At 37.7% G+C, this 22702-nt stretch overlaps 1 protein-coding gene, 1 long non-coding RNA gene and 1 pseudogene across 6 annotated transcripts in view; 2 read left to right on the top strand and 1 right to left on the bottom strand.

Annotated features, from left to right (window-relative positions):
• Positions 1 to 879: 879 nt before the first annotated feature.
• On the bottom strand, positions 880 to 5872 carry LOC135364080 (uncharacterized). The gene is made up of 2 exons (XR_010410557.1): positions 5654 to 5872; positions 880 to 5110 (listed from the first exon to the last, which is right to left on the bottom strand). It is a non-coding gene; the product is annotated as an uncharacterized LOC135364080 (long non-coding RNA).
• Positions 5873 to 6396: 524 nt separating this feature from the next.
• ZFPM2 (zinc finger protein, FOG family member 2) overlaps positions 6397 to 22702 on the top strand; it is a 459697-nt gene continuing 443391 nt past the window's right edge. For all 4 annotated transcript variants that reach the window (XM_054512514.2, XM_045896074.3, XM_064587997.1 and 1 more), the window contains exon 1: positions 6397 to 7126. In XM_054512514.2, coding sequence (XP_054368489.1) covers positions 7087 to 7126 — 40 coding nt within the window. In that variant the 5' untranslated portion in view covers positions 6397 to 7086. The remainder of the gene's footprint in view (positions 7127 to 22702) is intronic.
• The window catches only part of LOC129046419 (ATP synthase F(0) complex subunit C2, mitochondrial-like), a 47336-nt pseudogene continuing 39757 nt past the window's right edge, over positions 15124 to 22702 (top strand). The window contains exon 1 of the transcript XR_008507649.2: positions 15124 to 22702. This exon is cut by the window's right edge and continues 39757 nt beyond it. The product of XR_008507649.2 is annotated as an ATP synthase F(0) complex subunit C2, mitochondrial-like (transcript).

Below are 22702 nucleotides of genomic sequence, written 5' to 3'. Positions count from 1 at the left end.
AGTTTCTTCTTTTGCATTTAGGAATTTATGGCAAAAGTTATAGTTTGGAAAATAAAATCCACCACAGAAGTATTAATATTATTCATGCAAATTATAACAACATTCATAAAATTTACGTGCAAGGTAATCTGTTAGATGGTTATTCAAATGTGACAAAGTAAAGTTGAAAGTAAAATCGAACATCTGGGGCCAGAATATATGTTAATCAGGAGGGTTATAGATGTGCATGTCAATGGATCATCATGCCCTTGAGGAATTCTGAATTTGAAAATACTGACTTTTCCCCCAAGAGTTACCCCTGAGTGAAGTGAATATTCAAAATCGGTAATTGATTTTTATCCTAATTATCTATGTTAAAATTGTAGATTTGCCCCCTTAACATTCATAAGGGTTCTTTGCCATTTCAGGGTTGCCCCCGAGGAACAAAATAATCAACAAAAGTGCTTGTGATAGTTAATTTTATGTGTCAACTTCACTGGCTCTTGGGGTACCCAGATATTTGGTCCAACATTCTAGGTGTGTCTGTGAGGATGTTTTCAGATGTGAATAACATTCGAATGGGTAGAGTAGTAAAGCAAATTGTCCTCCTCAATTCCACAAAGAACCTGATTAGAAAAAGGCAGGTAAGTGAGAAATCCCTCTCTGTGCATCTCACCCTGCTGAGATACCAGTCTTCTGTTGTCTGAATACTCAGACTCAGACTGGAATTTACACCATCAGCTCCCTTGGTTCTTAGGCCTTCAGATTCAGGCTAGAAATATACCATTGTCTCTCTTAGATCTCCAGTTTGTCAGCTGTAGATCCTGGGACTTCTCAGCCTCTCTGACTATGTCAGTTAATTCCCTATAATCTTTCTGTCTCTCCAAATATATATATATACTGTTGGTTCTGTTTATCCGAAGAACCCAGATTAATACAGTGCTTTTCTGGAAGAAAGTTGAAAATTCAGTTAAGCTGCTATTTCTAAGTATTCAAATATTCAGTCAAGCAAACTGGAGTCATAGATGGTTAATTTTTGTCTTAGTTTATTTAGTCTTTTGGCTTGAATGTAACAGGAATCAACTAATGCTAATTTAGGACAAAAATAAGTGAAAAAAGGAAAGATTGGTTGGGAGGAATTTATTTTAAGAAATCCTAAGTATCTCAGTGACATCAAGGGCAGAAGTGCTTCTGCAGTCCATGAAGGGGCTGGAACAAGACATGGGATTCCACTTCATACTCCCTTCTCTACTTTATCTCAGGACATTTGTTTTATTTACTTTTCTCTCTACAGAAAAACTATCACTGCTACTCTGTTCAGATGGTCATAACCATGCCATAATGCCAAAGGTTTTACTTCTTCATTTGAGAGATCAGCCTATGTAAGGATGAAACTCCTGAAACTAACCCTAGATTTCTAAGGGAGGAATTTGATTGGTCATATTTGAGCCAGGGATGCCCTCGTGGTCCTGTTGGTCACCCAAGTATCCACCAACAGGAACACAGAGTTATGGTGTACAAATATGGCTGCCATCTCCTGTACCTGTGACTATGTGGATGGGGACTGAGAATGGCAGGAGTTCCCACATAAGACAGGTTAATTCTGAATTCACTTTTTCTTTCAATAATATATTAGGACCTTCTATGTGTCCAGCACTGGGGAGGATATGGTTCTGAAAAAAGATGTTTCTTGCTCTCACCAACCTTTCTATCTAGTTAGGTTTAGAGGGACAGGTGTATTGGCTGGTGAGGATTAGATTTTATGTAACTAAATTGTCAATGTAATACAATGCAACAAGTGATATGCAGACAAAAAAGGTGTTATGGTAGCAAAGGAGAAGTATCTCATTCAGACTGGGAGATAAGTGATATCTTCCTGTGAAAAATGACATTTATACTACGACTACAAAGGTGCCTAAATGTTAGCCTGGTCAAATAGATGAAAGTGAGATATAATAGAAATGACTCTAATATTTATGGAGACACAAAGATAATGTTGATGGATCCAAAACAAAGTAATATTGGAATGTTGATGGGTATCTTAGTTTGGAATTCCCAAAAATCAGATTCTAAGATAAGACAAAATTAGTCCTCTGTGTTGGCAGTGTTCTTAATAGTTTCTTCCAATAAGGATGGCCAACAGCAGATTTGCATAGCAGGATTTGCATTCTCCCAGTGTAGCCCAGCAGAAAAACAGCACCTTTTCCTCAGTGGTTCCATTGGAACAGGAAAAAGTTCCAGGGCTGACTCTAATGGGAATAATCTGGGCCACTGAACCAATCACTGTAGACAAACACCTAGAGTATTCTGGTCAGGGATTGAGGACAGTCACATTTGTATCACATGACCAAATAGTGGATGAGGAGGAGTTATTCTTTAAAAGATATCACAGCATTATTACCTGAAAAGAGAATGGATGCTAGGCAGGCAAAGTCCACACATGTCTACTAAAATTTTGGGCGATAGTCCTTTAATATTTATTTTATACTTGAAGATGCGATGTATTATATAGACTTAGCAATAAAGAACTTCTTCTTTTTTTTTTTTTTTAAATAGAGTTGATCCCGTGACTCTCTTCTATCAGAGTAGTACCTTGGACATAAAGGATGATTTGCAAAGAGTAAAAACTGAAGTCATCCACACTTTGGTTTTCAGTACACCATAAAAATTTACACATAAAGAGAATAGTGATTCTTAACTCGTAATGGTCCACAGATGGCTTTTTCACAGACATTTTTAGTATCCAGTGAATTCAATAGATTTGCTCCTTAGAACATATTTTTTGTACATACAAACTTCTTTTGAGAGATTGACCGTCTACACGAAGCCCAAGTTAAACCCCTGATGTAGACTGAATGTTTTCAAAGCCCTTGGCTCCTTTGCAAGTAAGCACATAGTCCTTTTCATAGTTATAACATAGGAATGCCATTTAGATGAATTTGTTGATTTTTATTTTTAAACTGCTCAAATTATAAAGATGTACAAATCCGAAACACTATTTTCATACTGCATTCTTGTTCAATTCAGTGTCACAATCTTAAATCAAGGCAGATAAACTGTATTCAATTTCTGGTGAGGATACAAGGGCAAAAAATTAAGTCTTTCTGAAGCTTTTGAATATTGTTTACTCCCATAATAAAGGAGGCAGCTTGCTGCCTAATAAGATGTGGCCTGGAAGGTTGCTTTATCAATTTGTCAATCCCTTGGAGGAAAAAACACATTTTAAAAACAAATCCAAGAGTAAGACATACATGAATGCAATCCATTTACACTGAGAGCACATTTCTGTACTGTGCCAAATAAAGTAAGAATTTTTGTATAGAAATTTATTCTTCTACCTTGCCATCCTTAAATAATACGATGTTCAAGAATTATATATATGTCTGTGGGAAGCACTTTAGGGTTTTTTAGACTTTTCTATAAACAGTGTTATTTGTAAAACAACCATAAATTTGTGAAAATGGTAACATGCTAAATTTGTAGGTTTGTCATAAAATACAATAAAGTACAGGATATGAACAATTGTTTTTTAAGATAAGTATGTACCAAATATTGCATGGAACTGATTAATACTAAAAAAAAGTTGCTTATTTGAAATACAAATTTAATAGAGCATCCTATTTTAATTTTTGAAATCTGGCAACCCTATAAACCTGCAAACAATATTGCTTTTATTTACTTGTAAATAAACCTTTGACTTTCTACATTAAAGTAGTTTTGGTAGTGGCATCTCATTTTATTGTCAGATATATGTTTTCGGCTAAATGGACGATTAAGAGTATATACAATTATATTTTCACTGAAGTTGTAATAGAATACTTCAAGCTTTTTTTTTCCGTAAGCAGTGTCCACTCACATCCCTTTTCACTCCTGAAGAACTTTATGAAGAAAGCCAGACTGAAGTAAATGTTTCTTTATTTCAGATTGGTTTCAGATCAATTCTTTTAGTACTTAAGGAAATGTTATTAAAAGTTGCATATTTTCTGCGTTTAAAGTAACTTACATATGTGATTCTTAAATGATTTGTCTTTGAAAGCAGAAACTTTTCAAAATGAACCATTATGTAGAGATGAAATCAGTGAGTCCAAAAAATGAATAACTCATTTTTAAGTAAATGAGAAATTGTTTTGTGCTGTTACTTATACATTTTCACATTTATAGTTAAATAGTAATTTGCGATACACAGGGTAGTAGTTGTGAATTGTGGTTTTCAATATCACAGACACATTTGTTGCTGTGGTTTTGCAATATCATTCCCTGATGCTTTTCTCAATTGTGGTTTTCATAATCATTGTTTGATAGTCATGTAGCTGTGGTTTGGGGCTGCTATATCCATTTGGACAGAGATAATTGCTTATAGGTTTTGCTGTCTTTTAATTTCATAACCTTGATTAGTTAAACTAGGAAAAGAAAAATTGAACTTTAAATATCATCAACATTCTCATTAAAAATGACGAGAAAAACAAATTGTAATAGTATTCCTTAGTTTAATTCATTCAGAATGACTATAATTAATATATATTTATAAATTTATATAAACTATATCAATTTCTAATAATGCAGTCTGGTTATTTTATCATTCTTGCCTTGAATTCCCTGACTTTTGCTCCTTTCGGCTTTTAAACTGAATATTTAGCTGAGATTTATTTGTTTCTCTTTTGCTTTGCATATTTAACCATTTCAAATGCCAAAAGAAACACTAACTGTTATGATATTTTAATTCCAATGGGCATTCCTTTTGGCTGATATAAAAAGTCAGCCAGTTCTGTAAAAAGATCTTTAAAAACCATAATGTATAATACATCCAATTCTGAGCACACCAATTTAATTGTAATGAATTGAAAATTAAGGAAGCAAAAATCTGTAGTTCTCGGTCTGCTTATTCATCCCACAAGACAAACACACATAACCCTGCTTGGTACTTACGGCATTAATTTGTTGCTTCTTCAGGGGAGGGACTTTGTCATTTAGTGCGTTTTCCACTGCAAAGGACCATGTATTCTTACAACCTCATATGGTAATAGTACTAATGGTAATGTAATAAAATTCACAATTGGTCTTCAGCTTTGTATTAAGATTCTCTCAGCCATACCTTTCACAGGGCAACTCTTTACACCTTCCAGAAGATGTCCTGATGGGGTTATAAATGACACTGATTACAGTGCTTCCTGCACACTGAGCAGCCTGCATTATGCTCAATCAGCCCAGGCTCTCTGCTGACCCCCAGACCCTTTCAGAGTATCAAGTTTGGTGGGGCTCATAGGAATGGCTAGTCAACCAAACAAAGGGGGGCACAATTTTAGATCGGAATGGATGATCTCACAACGGGGGGGGGGGGGAAGAGTCAGCAGTATCTGGGGGATACATGTCAACTGCAGTGGAGTTTATTAGTAAATACTGATTACATAAAGCAGCCGGTTCCCCTGCCACTTGGATAGAAGCTTCTTCCAGCCCACCCGGGAGTATATATTTAATACTCAGTATATACGAAACTATGAGAAACTAAACTAGCCTCATGCAGCTTAACTTGGCCAAATAATAACTGTGCAAATCACTTCAAAATTTGTTCTTCTTTTGGCTTGCAGTTTCCGACATACTACACACACAATAAATGAATAAGAATGAAACAAAACTTTAAAAGCTAAAGAACCATGAAATAGTTATTGGGTCTTACCTGCTTGGGAAATTATGGCAAGATCAAATCTTTTATTAGTCGCTGGCTGCTTCCCTGTGGCAGAAGAACTAAAGAGAATTAAATAAAGGTCCTGGGATGGGGTGGGACTTCAGAACTTCCACAGACTTCCTCAAAAAGTTAGTGTTCTGATTAGAGACGGTTCATTTCCCACCTAGGGCTAATCACCTAGCTAATGGTCCTACCTTTTGATATGAGGAAAAATATCTGCCTGTTTCCAAATTCGTAATTTTTACAATCTACAATGAAAAGTCGAGGTGAGAAAGAGCACTTTGAGGACGCCGCTCAGCATCCCATCCTTGCGGGCTAAGTGGGGGATGGTCCACGTCCGCAGCGGTCTCCTGGGAGCCTTGAGAGCAATGAAATGGTCTCCAGAGAGCCCGGGCAGATGAGAGGGCTTAACTGGCCCCAAGACACACAGTTGGCATTTGTGATCAGCTGCCTCTCGCCGAGGATTTTGCCAGGGGCCTAACCTTCCTGCCAAGAAGCTGGAAGGGCGGGCGTGGAGGCGAGGGGAGGGGGCGGCATAAGTGGAAGCACAAAGTTTACGAGGAGACTGGGATTTCTTTGTGCCCGGCTGGACGGGCGAGGCGTGGGGAGAGTTGGGGTCCATCAGAGGGGGCTGTGGGAAGAAGTTGCCTGGAGGGGTGCTCTGGCAGATGCCCAGAGATGACGCCGTGACAACTGCAGAAGGTGGCCCCCCTCCAAAGCCTCCCCACGCCTCTGTTCCCCCAACCCCCCACCGCGCTCCCGTGCACCCCACCCGACCGAGGCCGGGGCCCTCTTTTGCATCCGGACTGGCTTTGGATGCAACCAATCCTCCTTTCGCTGATGGAATAGTCTCCCCTCCCCGCAGCCCCGGCGCGCCCCTCCCTCCCGCGCCTCGCCACCTCCCGCGGCAGAGAGCGAGCTGCGCGGCCCGGAGCGGCGGCGGCGGCGGCGGCGGCGGCGGCGCTCGAGTCTCTGCCCCGCACGCCGGGGAGAGGGGAGAGCGAGCGCGCTCCTCCTCCCGCGCCTTCCGCCCCCTCTCTCCCCCTCTCCCCTCTGCTCGCTCCCCCTTCCCTCCCTCCTTCTCTTCCTTCTTTTCGTGTTCCCCCTTTCCCCTCTCCTCGTCCGTTCGTTTGTAAATTCTGTTCTCCCCCCTCCATCGCTCTCCTCCTCTCGTCCTCCCCTCCCCACTGTCACACTCTCTCTGCCCCCCTCTGTCTTCTCATTTGCTTGCTCATCTCCAAACGTGGCTCCGCGGCTCCCGGAGGAGCCCAGCGCCCGGATCCCGCGCGCCCGGAGCACCTGGAGTCCGGCCCGCGGCGGCCCGAGCCTGGCCAGCTGCGGCGGCGGGAGCGCCGGGAGCCGAGGGAGCGGCAGCCCCGACCGCGGGCACCGCGGGAGCCCCAGTGGCAGCGGCCGCCGCCGAGATGTCCCGGCGAAAGCAGAGCAAACCCCGGCAGATCAAACGTAAGTTTGCACGCTGGGCCGGCAGTTGCCGGGATTATTTCTGGGGAGGGGGGCGCGCGGGGCGGGAAAGGGAGGGAGGCTCGGGAAATCCGCTCCCCGTGCCCCGGATTTGCCAAACTTTGCCTGAGCAGCGGAGGGACAACTAGTCAGTCACAGACAGACGGACGGCCCGAGCGCCGGGCAAGAAAGACGCTGCGACGAACAGCCTGCTCTTGCTCGCCCGAGTCTTCGCGCTCCGGGTTTCTTTTTAATTCCGACCCCGCGCCCAGTTAGTCCCGCTTGCTGTACCGTTCAGCCTGCCTGGGCAGCCCCACTCATTTGGGAGATTCTCCTGATCGTGGTTGTTGTCACTGTTGTTGCGACTGACGTAGTGCTACTCTTGGGGACTACACTTTCAGCAAGCAGGGTGAGAACTTCGTTCTCCGAAAAGCCGGTTGGCCCTCGGGGCGAGGGAGGCACCGTCCCTAGGCGGTGGAAAATCAGAGTCTGGGTCCCGGGCCAGGGCGGTGCCAGAGCCACGCCAAACCCGAAGCGAAACAAAAAGTAGGTGTAAAAGTTTGCGCTTCTGCCGCGGGCGGCCGTCCGCCTCCGCCCCGAGGGCGCGGGGCTGGCGGCGGGCAGGGCTGGGCCGGGGGCGCCGGGACGCTCAGCCGAGCCGGGATTCGGTTTACCTCCCGCCCCGGAGGCGCGCGGAGTCCTCGCTGGGAGGGGCCGCCCGTCACTTCCCACCGCGGAAGCCGTGAGTTCGAGGCAGCCCGTGCGCCGCAGAGGGCGTGACCCGGAGCCCCCCGCGCGCGAGGCCCGGGTGGCGCTTGGGGGACGCCGCGGGGTCGAGGTACCTGCCCGAAACACACACACCGGCAGAGCTCAGCTCGGTCAACTTTTCTTGTCTTGCGGAGAATTCCTCCAATGGTGTTTTGTCGCCCTGCGACGCGTCTTCAACGCTTTGGCCGAAAAGGAGACGCAGCCTTGTTAGTTTATTTTTTTATTTTTTGCTAGGCTTGTGGTGTGTCCATTTCTTCGTGTTGCTTAAAGTCTGGCAACTAGTTTCAAACTGATCATAGTGTAATTTTAGGGTAAGGCTTTAATAGTATCCCCTCCCCCTTAATTATTAACCACGCTCACCCCACCCCCAAATGTTGAAAATTCTGTTTGGTGTAGTTTAAAAACAAATCTTATCAATCAGCTTATCCAGCGTGAAATGGGGTCCAGGCTGCAAGCAGTTGGCTACAGTTAAGTATTTCGATCGTTATATACATGTACAAACCTTGCCTTTCAGGCATGACTCTGTGGCTTTTATTCAGTGGCTTTCTTCTTTACTTCAGTTCCTCTTTTATGCAACTTGGGTTAAAGCAGGGACTGAACTTATAGCTCAAAGCAGTTTTAATCAAGCAGAGATACCGTTGTTGAAGACTTTCACTTTTTCAGAGTGATTATCCATGGTTTTAACTAATTGCCTTTTACTTTTTAGTACTATTTATCGGGCCCCTCTATATAAAGGTTGCATTTTATATAGTACAAAACTGTGCATATTATAAGATACGATTATAAACATTAAATGTAAATGCTTTTTAGTTCATGGCTGTCGTCTAGATTGTTAATAAATAATTAATATTAATTGATTGTATGGCACAAAGACCATCTGATTCTACTTGGGAATACTTTGTTATCTTCTCAATTAGCTACATTAAATTTTTTTTTTTTCTATCCTTCTATGTCCACCTCATATAACTGAAGATTAAAGCGTTGGAACTAATTGCTGATGCTACACTTGTGTTATAGGTCATAAAACATTTTAGTGGCTTATTTGAATGCTGTGATTTATTAACTATCAAAAATACTTGAAAGTTCTCTCATTTGAAAGTGAACAGATATTATATTTATATATTTGTTCACAGTGATCATTGCCTACTGATATATGCAAACATGTATTATTAATATACATGCATTTTAGACTTTTACTGGATTCAATTTGGGGTCACAGTGATAATCTATGCAAATGTGGACACGCTTCTCCCCTTGGACTGTTAAGGAGAATGAAAAATTAAACGTCTTTGAATTGTTATATTAGAGCAGTGCTGTCTAATAGCTGGAATTTTTTTGGGGGGGGGGAGGAGTGGAATATTTAAATATGGTTTGACCAGCTGTAAAGTCATTTTGGTTGCAGCCTATCGACATTTGTCGCCTTTTGCCTGTCCAGGTACAAGAGGCAGTTTTGCAGATGAAGTTTGTCTTGATACTCGAAGTCATTAGTATGGTAGGTCTTTCCCTCCAATTTTAGTAGTATATAACAAGTGTAGCATTATTATTATTATTATTACAAATGACAGTGCTGCTTTTGATATTGTGGGTCAAATATAAGTTTGGAAAAAAATCAGAAAGAAATGCTTTTAGAAACAATAGCATTCCATGCAACTAATGAAACTGTATATTAAACTTGGAAGCGTCCAGAATTTGAAAATAAAGCTTTGGCACTGCTGATAAAGCTTACCCAATTTAGAGCAACTATGACAAGCAAAAGTCAGCTTATACCAGAATACCAGAAACTCTGAAGACAGTCAATTTAAAGGACAAAAAGGTTGTTGGGCACAGTTTTTTTTTTTTTTCTTTTCTTTTACTGCGTACAGTTCTCTGCTATCTAAAATTGTGATTTATGCAGTATTTTAATATTTTGCTTATTCTTTCCCCTTGGGTGCTCTCCGGGCAGCGATAAAAAGGCGACGCTGAAAGAGCACCATTAATTTGCTATGATGACTGGCCAGATAAGAGGAGATAATGGGAAAGATAAGCGGAGAAGATATACCATCAGAAACCCGATTATTACCATTAAAATTCCAGCCCAGCAATCTGCAGAAGCCTGATAATTCCTTCTCCGTTTCCACCACTTTGGATGATAAGGCAAAAAATAGTCACTCAGTGCTCCTTGATTAGACTGCCTGGATTTCCTGATAATACAGTGATAAATTATGTATTTTGCCCCCATGTTTTGTCCCAAAATTCAGATTTTTTTCCCTATTTCAAGACTATATTTTCTGCCCTCCCCTCAGAAGCTTTCTCTCCTGAGCTATTATTGTAATCCTGGTTTGATAAAAAGCCCTGATAGGATGGGAGGTGTTTGGTGTGGGAGCCATATCATGCTATCAGCCCATCTCCTCACACAGCTGCTTGCTGTTGTTGTTTTTAGCCTTATCACCTCCTGCCAATATGCCAATAAATTGCCCAGATTGTTCTCCATTCTGGGGCTGCACTGCAAAATTTATGACAGAAATGATGATTTTTTTTTCTTTTACCAATGCATCTCTTTATGATTAGTAAACGTGTTGTGTGTGCAGTTTTACTGTTATTTTCTTCCTCGAGCTGTTGTCTCTAGTAATGTGTTTTCTGCCCTGTGTGTCCCCAACTTCAGTCACACTTAAGTGTATTGGCTGTGGGTTCAGGAAAAGATTTTTTTTGGGGGGGGTGCAAATGCTACCTAGTAGTGAATGTGGAGGTTGAAAAGGGAGGGAAGAACTCAAATGTTTTATTTTCATACAAGATGAAGAAAAGGCACTCTTCTTTATACCACTGAAGTACAGTTTCCTTCAAAAGTAACTTTTACATTGCTTGATGTTTTCAAACATGTAGGACGTAACTGCTGTGTAGATCATGTGCCAAATAATTTGTGGTGAAGGAAAAAGAAAGGCTGAATTAAGAGGCAGAATTTTTTTTTTTGAAAAGTGAAGTAATATTGGGAATTAATACATACTTTGAAAGTAAAATGGTCCATGCGAAGAATAATCGTGTTAGCAGTTCCACAGAGGGGCTTTTGCAGAAGTTGGAATCCGTTCATATTGAATAAATTACCTTTCTGTTATTTGAGATGATCTAATAATTTCCGGCCGTACGGGTCCCTACCTTGCACACTGGCATTTTAATATTTTATGCTATTTTTTTAGAGTAGGTAGTATTACGTGTTTTATTTATAAAATGATTATTGTCTTAAAATGAGAGTGTTGCATATTAAATTTGTTATTTGATATATGCCAATGTGAAAATCTGTAACTGGATCATCTTTACAACCTTAAAATTACGTTATGAGAAGAAGTGGCTGTGGTTATTTTTCATTGTTTTAGTAGAGACTTTTTTATTTTAGTGTTACCTGTGTTAGTGTTCAATACGTAATTTTTGGGTTAATTATCTACTGTATTCTTCTTCATATTATTTTTAAAAAGGCGTCTGGGATTGCTACGTACGTTTGAAATACATTGATCACCCATACTCAGGATGTCTTGCTTTTCATCTGCCAAATATTAAGACAGGGTTTTGCTTTGAAACAAATCACTCATTTCTTGTGAATTTTAAGGATAATTAAAGATGACATTAAAAAATAAGCCTTTCCCTTTGGTTTGTGATATGTCTCATGTTAGAGATTTTATTTTCTGCATCTTTGGCTGAGTAACATTTCGGAAAACCTACTTTTACACAGGCCATAAAGAAAAGAAAAGTGTATACTGTGTAATACTTGTTTTATTGATAACATAGATTGGTACCCTTATTTGAAAGGTAACAAAATTAATTTCTTTATTTACAAATTCGAAATATATCACTGCATAGAATTTTTCTTAATAAATGTAAGTGCATTTAGTAGAATTTTTTAAATAGGCAAATTTTAAATGGCTAATATACTAATCCTGGTTTTTTAGGTGTTAAAGAAAATATAAGAAAGTTTACCTCTAAAAGATCATTAATCATGAAGTCACTTTTTTTTTTAAGTTCAGTGGAGTCAACAATGCAAGCATAAATGCAGTAGCATTTTTATGCATAGTTGCTGTGAAAGAGTTTTTAAAACTTGGTGATATGACTTGGAATTAAAAGAGTAGCTCTTGTATTTTCCACTTCTGGTAACTTTCTAAAGTGGCTTTTTTTGTAAAATTATGGGGTAAGTAAAACTAAGAGGTTTAATATGTATCACAATATTTTTTAAACAAACAACTTTGAATTTTTCTGTTAATTATAATTAGAGACCTTAATAGTAATATAATTGTATCGGTTCAGTTACAAGGAGTGTAGCATCGCTTTGAATTTCACATAAGAGAACAGTGTTCATTGTAGACATCACAAGGTTACCAGTAATTGTAATTAAATACAGACATAGAAAATATGATGTGACTTTTGTCAATAATTATTTAAGTTGGTGCTATTAAATTGTGAAAGAAAACAATGCAATTAGATGATTTGCCTCTGATTTCTACATTATGCTAATTTAAAATTTTATTCTGTATTTAAGGGTTAAGGCAAAGATTTATACATTGTTTGTTTTGGGTTCACTGTGGGCATAAATGAAGATATTCTTCAATTATAGCAATTGTCTAGCCTATATCTGTATTTACGTTTTGCCTATATACAGTAGCGTAAATTAAGTTAACTTTGTGCTACAGTTAAGGTAACTCACTTCTGGTCATGAGCTATTCAAAGCTTCTCATCTGTGTTATTTCTGCTGTTTGAGGATTATTTTAGGACTAATGAGCTCTTCCATCACATGACAAAAACAAAGAAATGACACACTAATTAGCCCATTTTGCTATTAGTTATTATCACTGGAAAAGTTTTGAGAGAATAAGATTAAGGTAGTATGTTTGATAAAATGGCATATTTGGGACTAGATGTATGGATTTCTAGTATGGATATTTTTGCCTTCCCACATAGCTAAGGCAAATCAAGAGTGGACCTGTCATTTGCATTTTAATCACTTCCCCACTTTTCAATATGTAACTTTTGCGGAAAAGGCATATTAAATAAATAAACTGATTTTACTCATTTCTCCATTCTTTATTTTTACATTTCAAGAAAACACCTTCCCAAATGAACTCTCCTTCAAAATAATGCAATGTATATTCAAGTTTTAAGTAAAGTGATACCATCTAGAGGAAGTTTTTTGGCTTTTGGCTAAATTGTGTGAAGTATCTAAAATTAGGTTTATCTGGGAATAAAATACACTTTTCAGGAATGCTTTTTTAATGCAGTCTTTTTTCCAATAAAACGTGGGAGTGTATATGGTAACTTTGGAACCCTTATCCTCCAAGTCATGATCCCTTGGGCTTTTCTTACTTTCCTAGTTCCACAGGGCCAGCAGGACACTTCAGAACACTGTAGGTATTTTTGAAACCCTGTCTAATTCCACAGCTGCCACTGGGTAAAATTATCAGTTCATTCCCTCACCAAACGAATACCAGCAAAAGTCCGTTACTTCAGTCACCAGAGAATGTGTTTCTACCATAGACAAAAGGGTAAGTATGTGTTATCATTCAATAAGGTTGTGTTTTTAAAAGCTGAAATGCAATTAAATTAATAAGCTCAGACGTGGCAATATTTGGCATTCCAGAAAGAACTATCTCTTTAAAGGTATTAGCATAAAGATAGCACATTTGTTTATTATGCTTCCAAATCAGCTCCTAGTATCTCTGCCACAGGTAACAATTGACTTTTCAGGCTTCAAGTTAATAGCCTTGTCTCTTGCTTGTAGGGATCAATATTAGTATTAATTAATCACCATTATCGGCCCTAGGATCTGGTTCTATTTGTTGTTACATCAGCAAAATATCAATATAGAAAGTGGACTCTCTGATCGTCATGGCAACTTCATCTCTTGGGTCAAAGAAAGTTTATCTTATCTGTGCATAGAGAGTGGCAAACTGTTTAGGGATCTAGTTTGAACTCTAAGAACATTGATTTAGTTTTTGTTTGCGAATAGAGGCTGAATTCCAATCACAAGGGATGGGTAAGATTTAAATATTAATGCCGAGAGGCTTGTCGGATAGGGTGTCATACCATTACTCTCAGACTATCTGTTTGAGATGACAAAAAGGTAGAGAAGAATTGTCTAGTCAGGATTATTTAAAGGCTTCGTAATTTGTGCTTTGACAAATACTTCTAAAAAATGAATATATGATAATTACTAGGTCGACTGGTTTGGGTCAGGATTTCAGATGTGAAAAGAAGAGCCCGTTATTTTTTTCTCTTCCATCCCTTCTTTCCTGGTCCATTACCGTCATATCCACTACTTTAAAAAAGTGCTTTTGAGGACCAGTTTTGTCTTGTGAGATAACCAGTCCCCTGTCTGAAACCAATAAAAGATCGTTAAGTTGCTAAAGTGAGGAAACAAAATACATGCTATTTTGTTGATATTATTAAGATACAGTGACCACTGAAAATGAGCATTTTGCCCCTAAATCACGTCCTTGGAAATTCATCTCATTTTTCTTAAAAATTATGATTAAAGAACAAAACTAGATTTAGAAATAGTGCCTGAAATACTCTAGAGTAGGCACTAAATAAACTTTTAGGCACTGAATAAACAAATACGTTTGTGTATGGGGAAACCGTATATATCTCTCATGATTTTGGAGGCTTTAAAAATGAATGTCAAGTGCCTGGTGCCATATAATTGCTTATTCATTCCAGGCATTGTGCATAGAACAGCCAGAATTCAACTCTTTGTATAGTCTGCAAGGCAGTGGCAATTATCAGTTAATATTTGTGGTAATACTCCCACAGATGTAGACCAAGGAGTAGGTTCATTAGAAGCACTAGTATAATATTTAATATTAAATAGAACATTTCATCTGGGCATCTGCCATTGACTGCTTCGTTTTATTTATTTGTGAAAGTACTCCCCTTTGAATTGCTAGAAGTTGCTGAATGGTGTTAGTCCGATGATTTCTTGTATATTATTTGGTTTATGGTAATGCCAGATTTATTAGAGACCACTATCACAAAGATATGTGTGATGTAATAGTTTATATATAGGCTATCACAAATATATGTAATTTTAGTAGCATACCTGGAAGTTAGAACACCTAGCTTTTGTGTAGTCTATTAAAAAATTTTTAAATTTTTGCTTAAATTTTAAAATACATCTAAAAATTATCTTTCAATGAGCATTTAATTGAAGATATATTTAATGTTATTTTTCAGTTGATTTCCTTCTTAAGAGAAATTCTTTTGAAGATGTAAGTTATTCTAATTTACATCTAGAAAACTTTGGCAAGCATCTCTTACTGAGACAATAAAAGAATTTTCCACCAGTTGACAGCTATATAATATTGCCTATGAAAAATTTCTTATAAGTGTGAGTTACTTGACATAGATTTTTCAGCCATAATCTCTAAAATTCTCTTACTGAGTACAAGATTTGCAAACTGTTTAACCAATTGAAGAATTAGTTACAAAATTTAGGGTTATAAGCAAATATTTGTCCTTCATTGACTATTAACCTAGAACTTTTAATTTTCTTGTTATACGTTCCTTTGCAATATAAAGATGGTGGTGTACCCTTTAAGAAAGACTTGAATTTGCTTTACTCTGGTATATTCTGAAGTTGTTGTGAGCCTGTAATAAACTGGGGATTAGAAGATTAAAAATAGTGAATTGACAAGTCTTCCAGTCCAACTGAGGGCCAGATTCCTCTAAGTTTATGCAAAAAGTAGCTAAATATAATATACTATTAAGTAGTTTTTAAAATAATGAAAATAATAAATAATAGTAAATAATAAATACACTCAATGTTGTCCATTTCCCTCTTGCTTTTACTACATGTAGATTATCTCATTTTGGAAGAGTAATTTTAAAGGTTTTCAGACAATTCAATTACAAGATCGGATTATTCGTAATTCAGTGATAAAAATTTGTGCCACAGATTAACTTTAGTATATTTGGTATTCAAGAAATTTTTTTAATGTATTGTTTTATGTCCTACAGTAGCTATGTAAAAGGAAATTTTTTTTTCATATCACAAGCAGAAGCTTGTTTAATTCCCATATCTAGTACCTCCAAAACGTAAAATGCCATATACTGGTAAGCCTTCTTGCTTACTGTGTGTGCTGCGAAGTTCAAAGGCATTTGTTTTTTTTTTTTATAAACCTCTGTGAATTCAGTGGGAATCTTTGGGAATGATGTGTTTCTCATTATGTACAAATTATTTTCATGGTGTGTATTCTCATCCATGTCAAAATATATCACTGTAATACTTTGTGGTTTTTATAGCCAATGTCAGGGTATGTATTTATGTGGATAAAGTCTGTGGATAAATTTTATGCTGCTTTTAAAAGCCTTTTAAAATATAGTTAAGTGAAGTTTTTGAGAAATGAATGGCATATCGATCACATTGCCTGTTAATGAAAATCTTACATTTATTATCGAAGTTGTTTTGATTTTAGGGAAAATGCGAAAATGTTATTGCTCCTTGAAGAATAAAGAAGACAGAGTGAAGCAAATAGACAGTTGCTTACGCTAGCATAGATTATTTATATCTGCAAAATATCTGTATAATTTGCTGTTCTCAGATTTGTGCAAAAATTGTGTAACAGAACTTAGAATTTTAAAAATTTCAAATTTGTAACTTATGTCACGATTGTTTCCTTCCCTAACTACTTTACGTATAGGAATATATTCTGTAGCATGTCCTTAGAGCAGTGGGGGCCAGCTCACATGGATTTGGCAACAGCACTGAAGATTTAAACATTTTTTTTTTCCTTTGAGACTCCGGTCAATACAAATAGATAAAAAGGCTTTTAATTTTCCGAGTTATTTTTATTTGGGATAAAAGTGTCTGAATTTATACTGTGCACATTTATCAGTTAGATCTTCTTTCTCTTCTTGAAGTGACATCCTGAAATCCTCCTTTTGATAGCCCTTCTGCCTCCTTGTCATAAAAATGACCACATTTTCCAATGACATTTGACTTGTACTTAAGGACTCTTGCATATTTTGGAAATATTGGGCTTCCCACAGCCAGGAACAGACTCAGTGTCCAGTGGAAACGGACCAAGATGGGTCGTGTGTAAATCTGAAATATGCAAGAGTTCATTTGCAAATATATTAGGTAGCTGCTAAAAATATCACCCCACTTCTTAACAGTGTGCATCTTGGACAAACAGGCGCATATTTTGTCATCAAGTTGCTTAAGCTTCTGAAGTCAGGGCTACAACTGGGTCAGATAATAAGATGAGCACAACAGAGAAACGAAGAGCACGTCTGATAAAACCTGATTGATTGATGTCTGGCTTCCCCACCATCACAGGCAGTTGACAGTTAGTTTGGGATCAGATGATTTGGCTTTTGCGATAGAAGATGGGGCCCGGTAGGCAAGCCTGAAGGACAAAAAGGTCGGTTTCTGTGTACTGTCAAGTAATGCCGAGCTCCCACCAGGTGGGACGTTATTAATATTTCATTCTTTCTTTTTTAGGTCCAGGCCCTAACATTTGATAGTCACTTAAAGGCATGAAGATTCAGTCTACAAACAGAAATGTGTGACTACCTTCCTGTTTTGTTTAATTTAATGTTCTTACATTATTTATGTCATCAAGGGCAAGAGCATATGCTTATTTAATAAGTGTCATATTTTATATGCTAGTTTGCAATATAGAATGACTTGTGCCTATTTAATATTATAATCTTATAAGGTAAACTGTTATAAAAATAATCATAACGCGTAAATGGCCAAGGTTAATATTTTAAAAATAATGTTTATGGAGGAATATAGGTTTCCTGAGGGGAAAATTACAATGTAAATTAAGCTAGAGTTATCAGTTCCAAGTGTTTTGGTATTCTAGATTATGAGAAGCTTAGGTGAAAAAATATTCTAGGACACAGTTTAGACATGTCAGAGTTTGGGAAACCTTGGCTGTCACATTGGGAGAACTTTATATTTTATATAGGTCCATGGTAAGTGCCTGATAGTGCTATAATCTGCTGAAGTCTAATCTTGCTGGTGAGGGGATTTTTAGGATGTGTCTGTGTATTTGAATCATGGACAACCCCAAATTCTTGATGCATATGAAAATCGCCTTAAAAATATATGCTAGCTAGTTTATATGCTAGCACAGAACAAAATTATAGATCACTTTTGAGTTAGAGCATAATTAATAATTAGGATAAATATTCTTAGATGAAAGAAGGAAGGGAAGAAGGGATGGAAAGAAAGGAAAGAAGGAAGAAAGGAAGAAAGAAAGAGAAAGAAAGAAAGAAAACGAAAGAAAGAAAAAGAAAAAAGAAAGAAGAAAAAAGAAAAGAAGGAAGGAAATTAGAGTAGGTCGTTTTAGAGTAAAACATTTTCCAGTTTGGGCCATGAAAATTAGTACAACTGTTATAGGGTTGGAATTTGGACAGCTTGGATTTGAATTTAGATTTAGGACAGTTTGATACTCCCCAGAAATCCTTTAGGATGTATCACTTTTCTCTTGAGTTTTAAGGGTCAGATCTCCAAAGGACAGTTGGGTCTCAGCTCATACTGTAGGCTTAATATCAGCAAGATGAATTCTGCAAGGTGCTGTATTGCTGATAGTGTAAGTGGAAGACTGTATGAAGCACTTGCACCCAAACCTGAAGTGGTACTTGCAGTAAGTGACCGGGAAAGGGGGGCTGATGGCCGTGTCAGCAGTGATTGGTAATACTTCCAAGAAAGGTGCTGTAAGAAAATGACTTGGTCTCTTCTACACACATTCATAGGGAATGAATATCTATCTATCTATCTATCTATCTATCTATCTATCTATCTATCTATCTATCTATCTATCTATCTATTATCTATCTATCATCTATCTATCTATTATCTATCTATCATCTATCTATCTATCTATCTATCTATCTATCTATCTATCTATCTATCTATCATCTATCTATCTATTATCTATCTATCTATCATCTATCTATCTATCTATCTATCTATCTATCTATCTATCTATCTATCTATCTATTATCTATCTATCTATCATCTATCTATCTATCTATTATCTATCTATCATCTATCTATCTATCTATCTATCATCTATCTATCTATCTATCTATCTATCTATCTATCTATCTATCTATCTATCTATTATCTATCTATCTATCATCTATCTATCTATCTATCTATCTATCATCTATCTATCTATCTATCTATCTATCTATCTATCTATCTATCATCTGTCTGTCTGTCTGTCTTTCCATCTGACCTAGGAACACTGAAGAATCATTATAGGTATACTTACCAAGACTTTGTAGAAAGATGTTTCGGGCAGAACCAGCACACCTGTAGCGACCCTGTTCTGATGGCCACGTCACGGGTAGGAGCCCAGCGATACTATTGACTGGTGGCAGCTAGTAATGGTCAACACTTGTTACATCGGGGAAAAGAGAACCCAAGTGGATTTTTCTTGTATAATTGCTGTGTAAGTCTCTGATACAGTTTTTGAGTTATTCAGTTCAATAATCTTTGATTTTAAGGCGGTGTAACAGTTGTCCAATGCAAATTGCTTTGATACTATGTAGGGTTTTTAGAGTAGAGTATCCATGAACAGCTCTCTCAAGTTTATTAACTTGCTTTTCTACGCACACACCCACACACGCAATATCATAGTTTACCTAAAACTTCCTTCTCAACACCTTTATTCCTTCAGTATTTTTGTTTCTTTCTGTTATTCCGTGTGGCTTTGAATTGCACACTTCCTTTTGCCTAGGCATAAGCTGCATTTGAAAAATATCTAATTATACATTGAGGAAAATTGGAGTTGACAAATGAAAAAAATGTCGGGTCATAAAAATAATTAATATCAGCAGTCCTTATAAATGGAAAGTAACAATCAGCTATTTGGTCAGCTAGACTGAAATTTCTTTCTACATAGCTTCGGGAATCTCATTTAAGGAAGAGTAGGAGTTTGAAGATGCAGGGGCTAGACTGATTAGTCTGACATTCACTTTGATGTTTTTTCACTCTTGGTTTGGAAGTTTTTGTTCCCAAGCAAGAAGAACAGTAAGGTTTTAGGTAGAGGATGTTACTGAGGAAGATCTTTGGGGATTTGTTTTCTCGAAACTGGTTAGTATCAGTGTTCTTTATATTGAGAAATAATCTCTTAGGTATTACAAGAGGTGAAATAGATGTTAGCTGCACATTGTTCTTCTTACCCTGAGAAAGAAAAATTAATTATTACATACTGATTTAAGGCTTTCAAACCTAGGATCCATAGGCTTTGAGGAGTTTGTGAATATCCAGACATTTTATGCAAAATTAGGGTATTAAAGAATTTTTCTGGGAAGGGGTTTTCATGAAATAGTCAAAGGGCTTCACTTTTGATGGGCTCATCAAAACCTTGAGACCACTCTAGAGAATTTCTATATGTGTGTCAAATGATTACTTGTGACATTTTAAAATGTAACCATATAAGAGTTGTTTCATTTTTATTTGTCAAATGATTTTCTTCAAAAATATAAAATCAAATCTCTCGCCTTGCTGCTCTAAATCCTCCTCCAGTGGATGTCCTTTGCAATTAATTCCTGAACTTTTTATATGACCTCCCACATCTTCCCTGATCTGTTCCTCGCCTTCCTGTCTCATCTGATCACCAAATATACCATCATCATGTGCCAATTCCCTTTCTAATCCCTGTCCTGGCCGGCCCCGTAAAGTACCTGTATTCACCACATTCCATTTTTACCGGTCTTCCTTCTCTTCCTTGAACGTGCCAAGCTGCTTTTCTACCTGCAGTGTTATTTCCCTGGATTTTTTTTTAAAAAGATTTTATTTATTTGACAGAGAGACAGAGAGAGAGGGAACACAAGCAGGGGGAGTGGGAGAGGGAGAAGCAGGTTCTCCGCTGAGCAGGGAGCCCGAAGTGAGGCTCGATCCCAGGATTATGACCTGAGCCACTCAGGCGCCCCTTCCCTAGATTTTTATATTGCTGGCTCCTTCTTAGCACTTTTCACTTCACATGTCAACTCTTCAGGAAGATCTGCTTTAACCCCTTATGTAGAGTTTTCTAGCACCTCCATGCCTCAGTTTGCTCTCTAACCCATTCCCCTGTTTTATTTTCATACACTACTAGTTACCTGAAATTATCTTATTCATTTGTTGGTATGTTTACCTGCTTATTAGATAATTTATCATTAGATTCTAAGCTCAATAGCTGTGGGATCTGGTTGTGTTTACTTATATATCTCCAGTTGCTAGAAGAGTACCTGGCACATAGCAAACACTCAAAGAATATTGGCTGAGTGAATGAATGAACAATTTTTGAAAATCTACATCATTTCTCGTGGTATATCTTTAAACAAAGTTGGTATTGCAGTTGTCTACTCAAGAAAAAAGAGCACCCACATGCCTTAAATTAACTCCTGTTTTTCATTTAACAGTCATTTAACAAATATATAGTAATTATCAATTATTGTACTGTGCTAAGCCATGGAGAGGGGAGAATACAACAGTGAACAAACTGTAGTCTCTCCCTTCTGGGAGCCCACCAGCTAATGAAGGAGAAAGTCATGGTTACTGTACGCTGTGATAGATTCACAATACATGGAGGTATGAGGTGTCGTGGCACCCAGATGCCCAGGCGAGTTTGGATAAGCCTCTAGATTGAGGTCTTATGTAATCCGGGGCTTGAGGAATGAGTAGGAGATCCAGTCATGACGAGGGGGAATTGCATCTTGGCAGAAATCAACAGGTTGGCCAGGAGCAGAGAGGCACTGAAGAAGATGGTATTTTCAAGGTCCAGTGAAGAGTTGTGGCCCAAGATGTGTCTACGTGGAAAAGAGTGGCAGGAATGGAGCTTCAAAACTAACTTGGAACCAGATTTTTAAAAGGTTTTGTGTGCCATATTACAGAACTAGAATTTGTCCCTTAGGTAATTGATGGCCACCGCAGATTTTGAAAAATAGAGCCTGATTAGTGTATTTCGAATGTGCCTGATAATTACATGGCCTTACCTAATTGCCATCTGGTAATAGGAGAGGACAAGAAGCCCTTGAGCTGACAGTGGTTTTAGTCACCTTTCATTTTGTTAAATTTAACAGTTATTGTTATCTCACATTCAACTTTAGTCCTTCTGTGCTCCCCTTTAACTTTTAGATGTAGATTTAATAATAGCATTGCAGCAGAGGGCTAAAACCATCATTCATTGATTTCAGTAGTTTGGTATGAATATTTTATTGAGGCGAGACAACACATGCAAAAATAAATGAACAGAGCAATATCTTTTTAATTGAATCTGTTTGTGCTTAACTCATGAGATTGTCTTCGGTAGTAGCTTTCCATTCATTCATATGCATTAGCTTAGTTTTATAACTGAATATCGAGAAGGATAAATTTATGTTCAATAGCAAGTGGGCAGAATAATTTTTACCAGATTGCCAATTGTTGCAACATCTTTGGAAGACAATGTGGCACTTTATAGCAATTACAATTGCACATAAACTCTTGGACCCAGTGATTCCACATATCCCATAGAAACTCTTAAGTATATGCTGGTTACAGCATGGTTTGTAACAGCATAAAATTAGAAATTACTTAAATGTCCACTAATAGGGAATGGGTTAAATAAAAGTATAGTATAACCCTCATTGTAGTTTATATGTTATAAAGGATGGGGCCAGATGTGTCCATACTGATATGGGAGCATCTCAAAGACTTATAAAGTAAAAAAATAATAATAAAAAAATAAATTAAAAACATTTAAAAAATCAGTATGGTATCTTCTTGTTAAAAATGAAAGGATGAATAGATAGATATATATATATTTATATTTTGTCACAAAAACATCTGAAAAGATGTGTAAGAAATTATTA

This window comes from Mirounga angustirostris, unplaced genomic scaffold (assembly GCF_029215605.1).
Source record: "Mirounga angustirostris isolate CCGP_5_RB_7025 unplaced genomic scaffold, mMirAng1.0.hap1 SCAF_4, whole genome shotgun sequence".
Taxonomy (NCBI): Eukaryota; Metazoa; Chordata; class Mammalia; order Carnivora; family Phocidae; genus Mirounga; species Mirounga angustirostris.
Note: the sequence above shows the minus strand (reverse complement) of the source record. Positions and strands in the feature narration are given on the sequence as shown.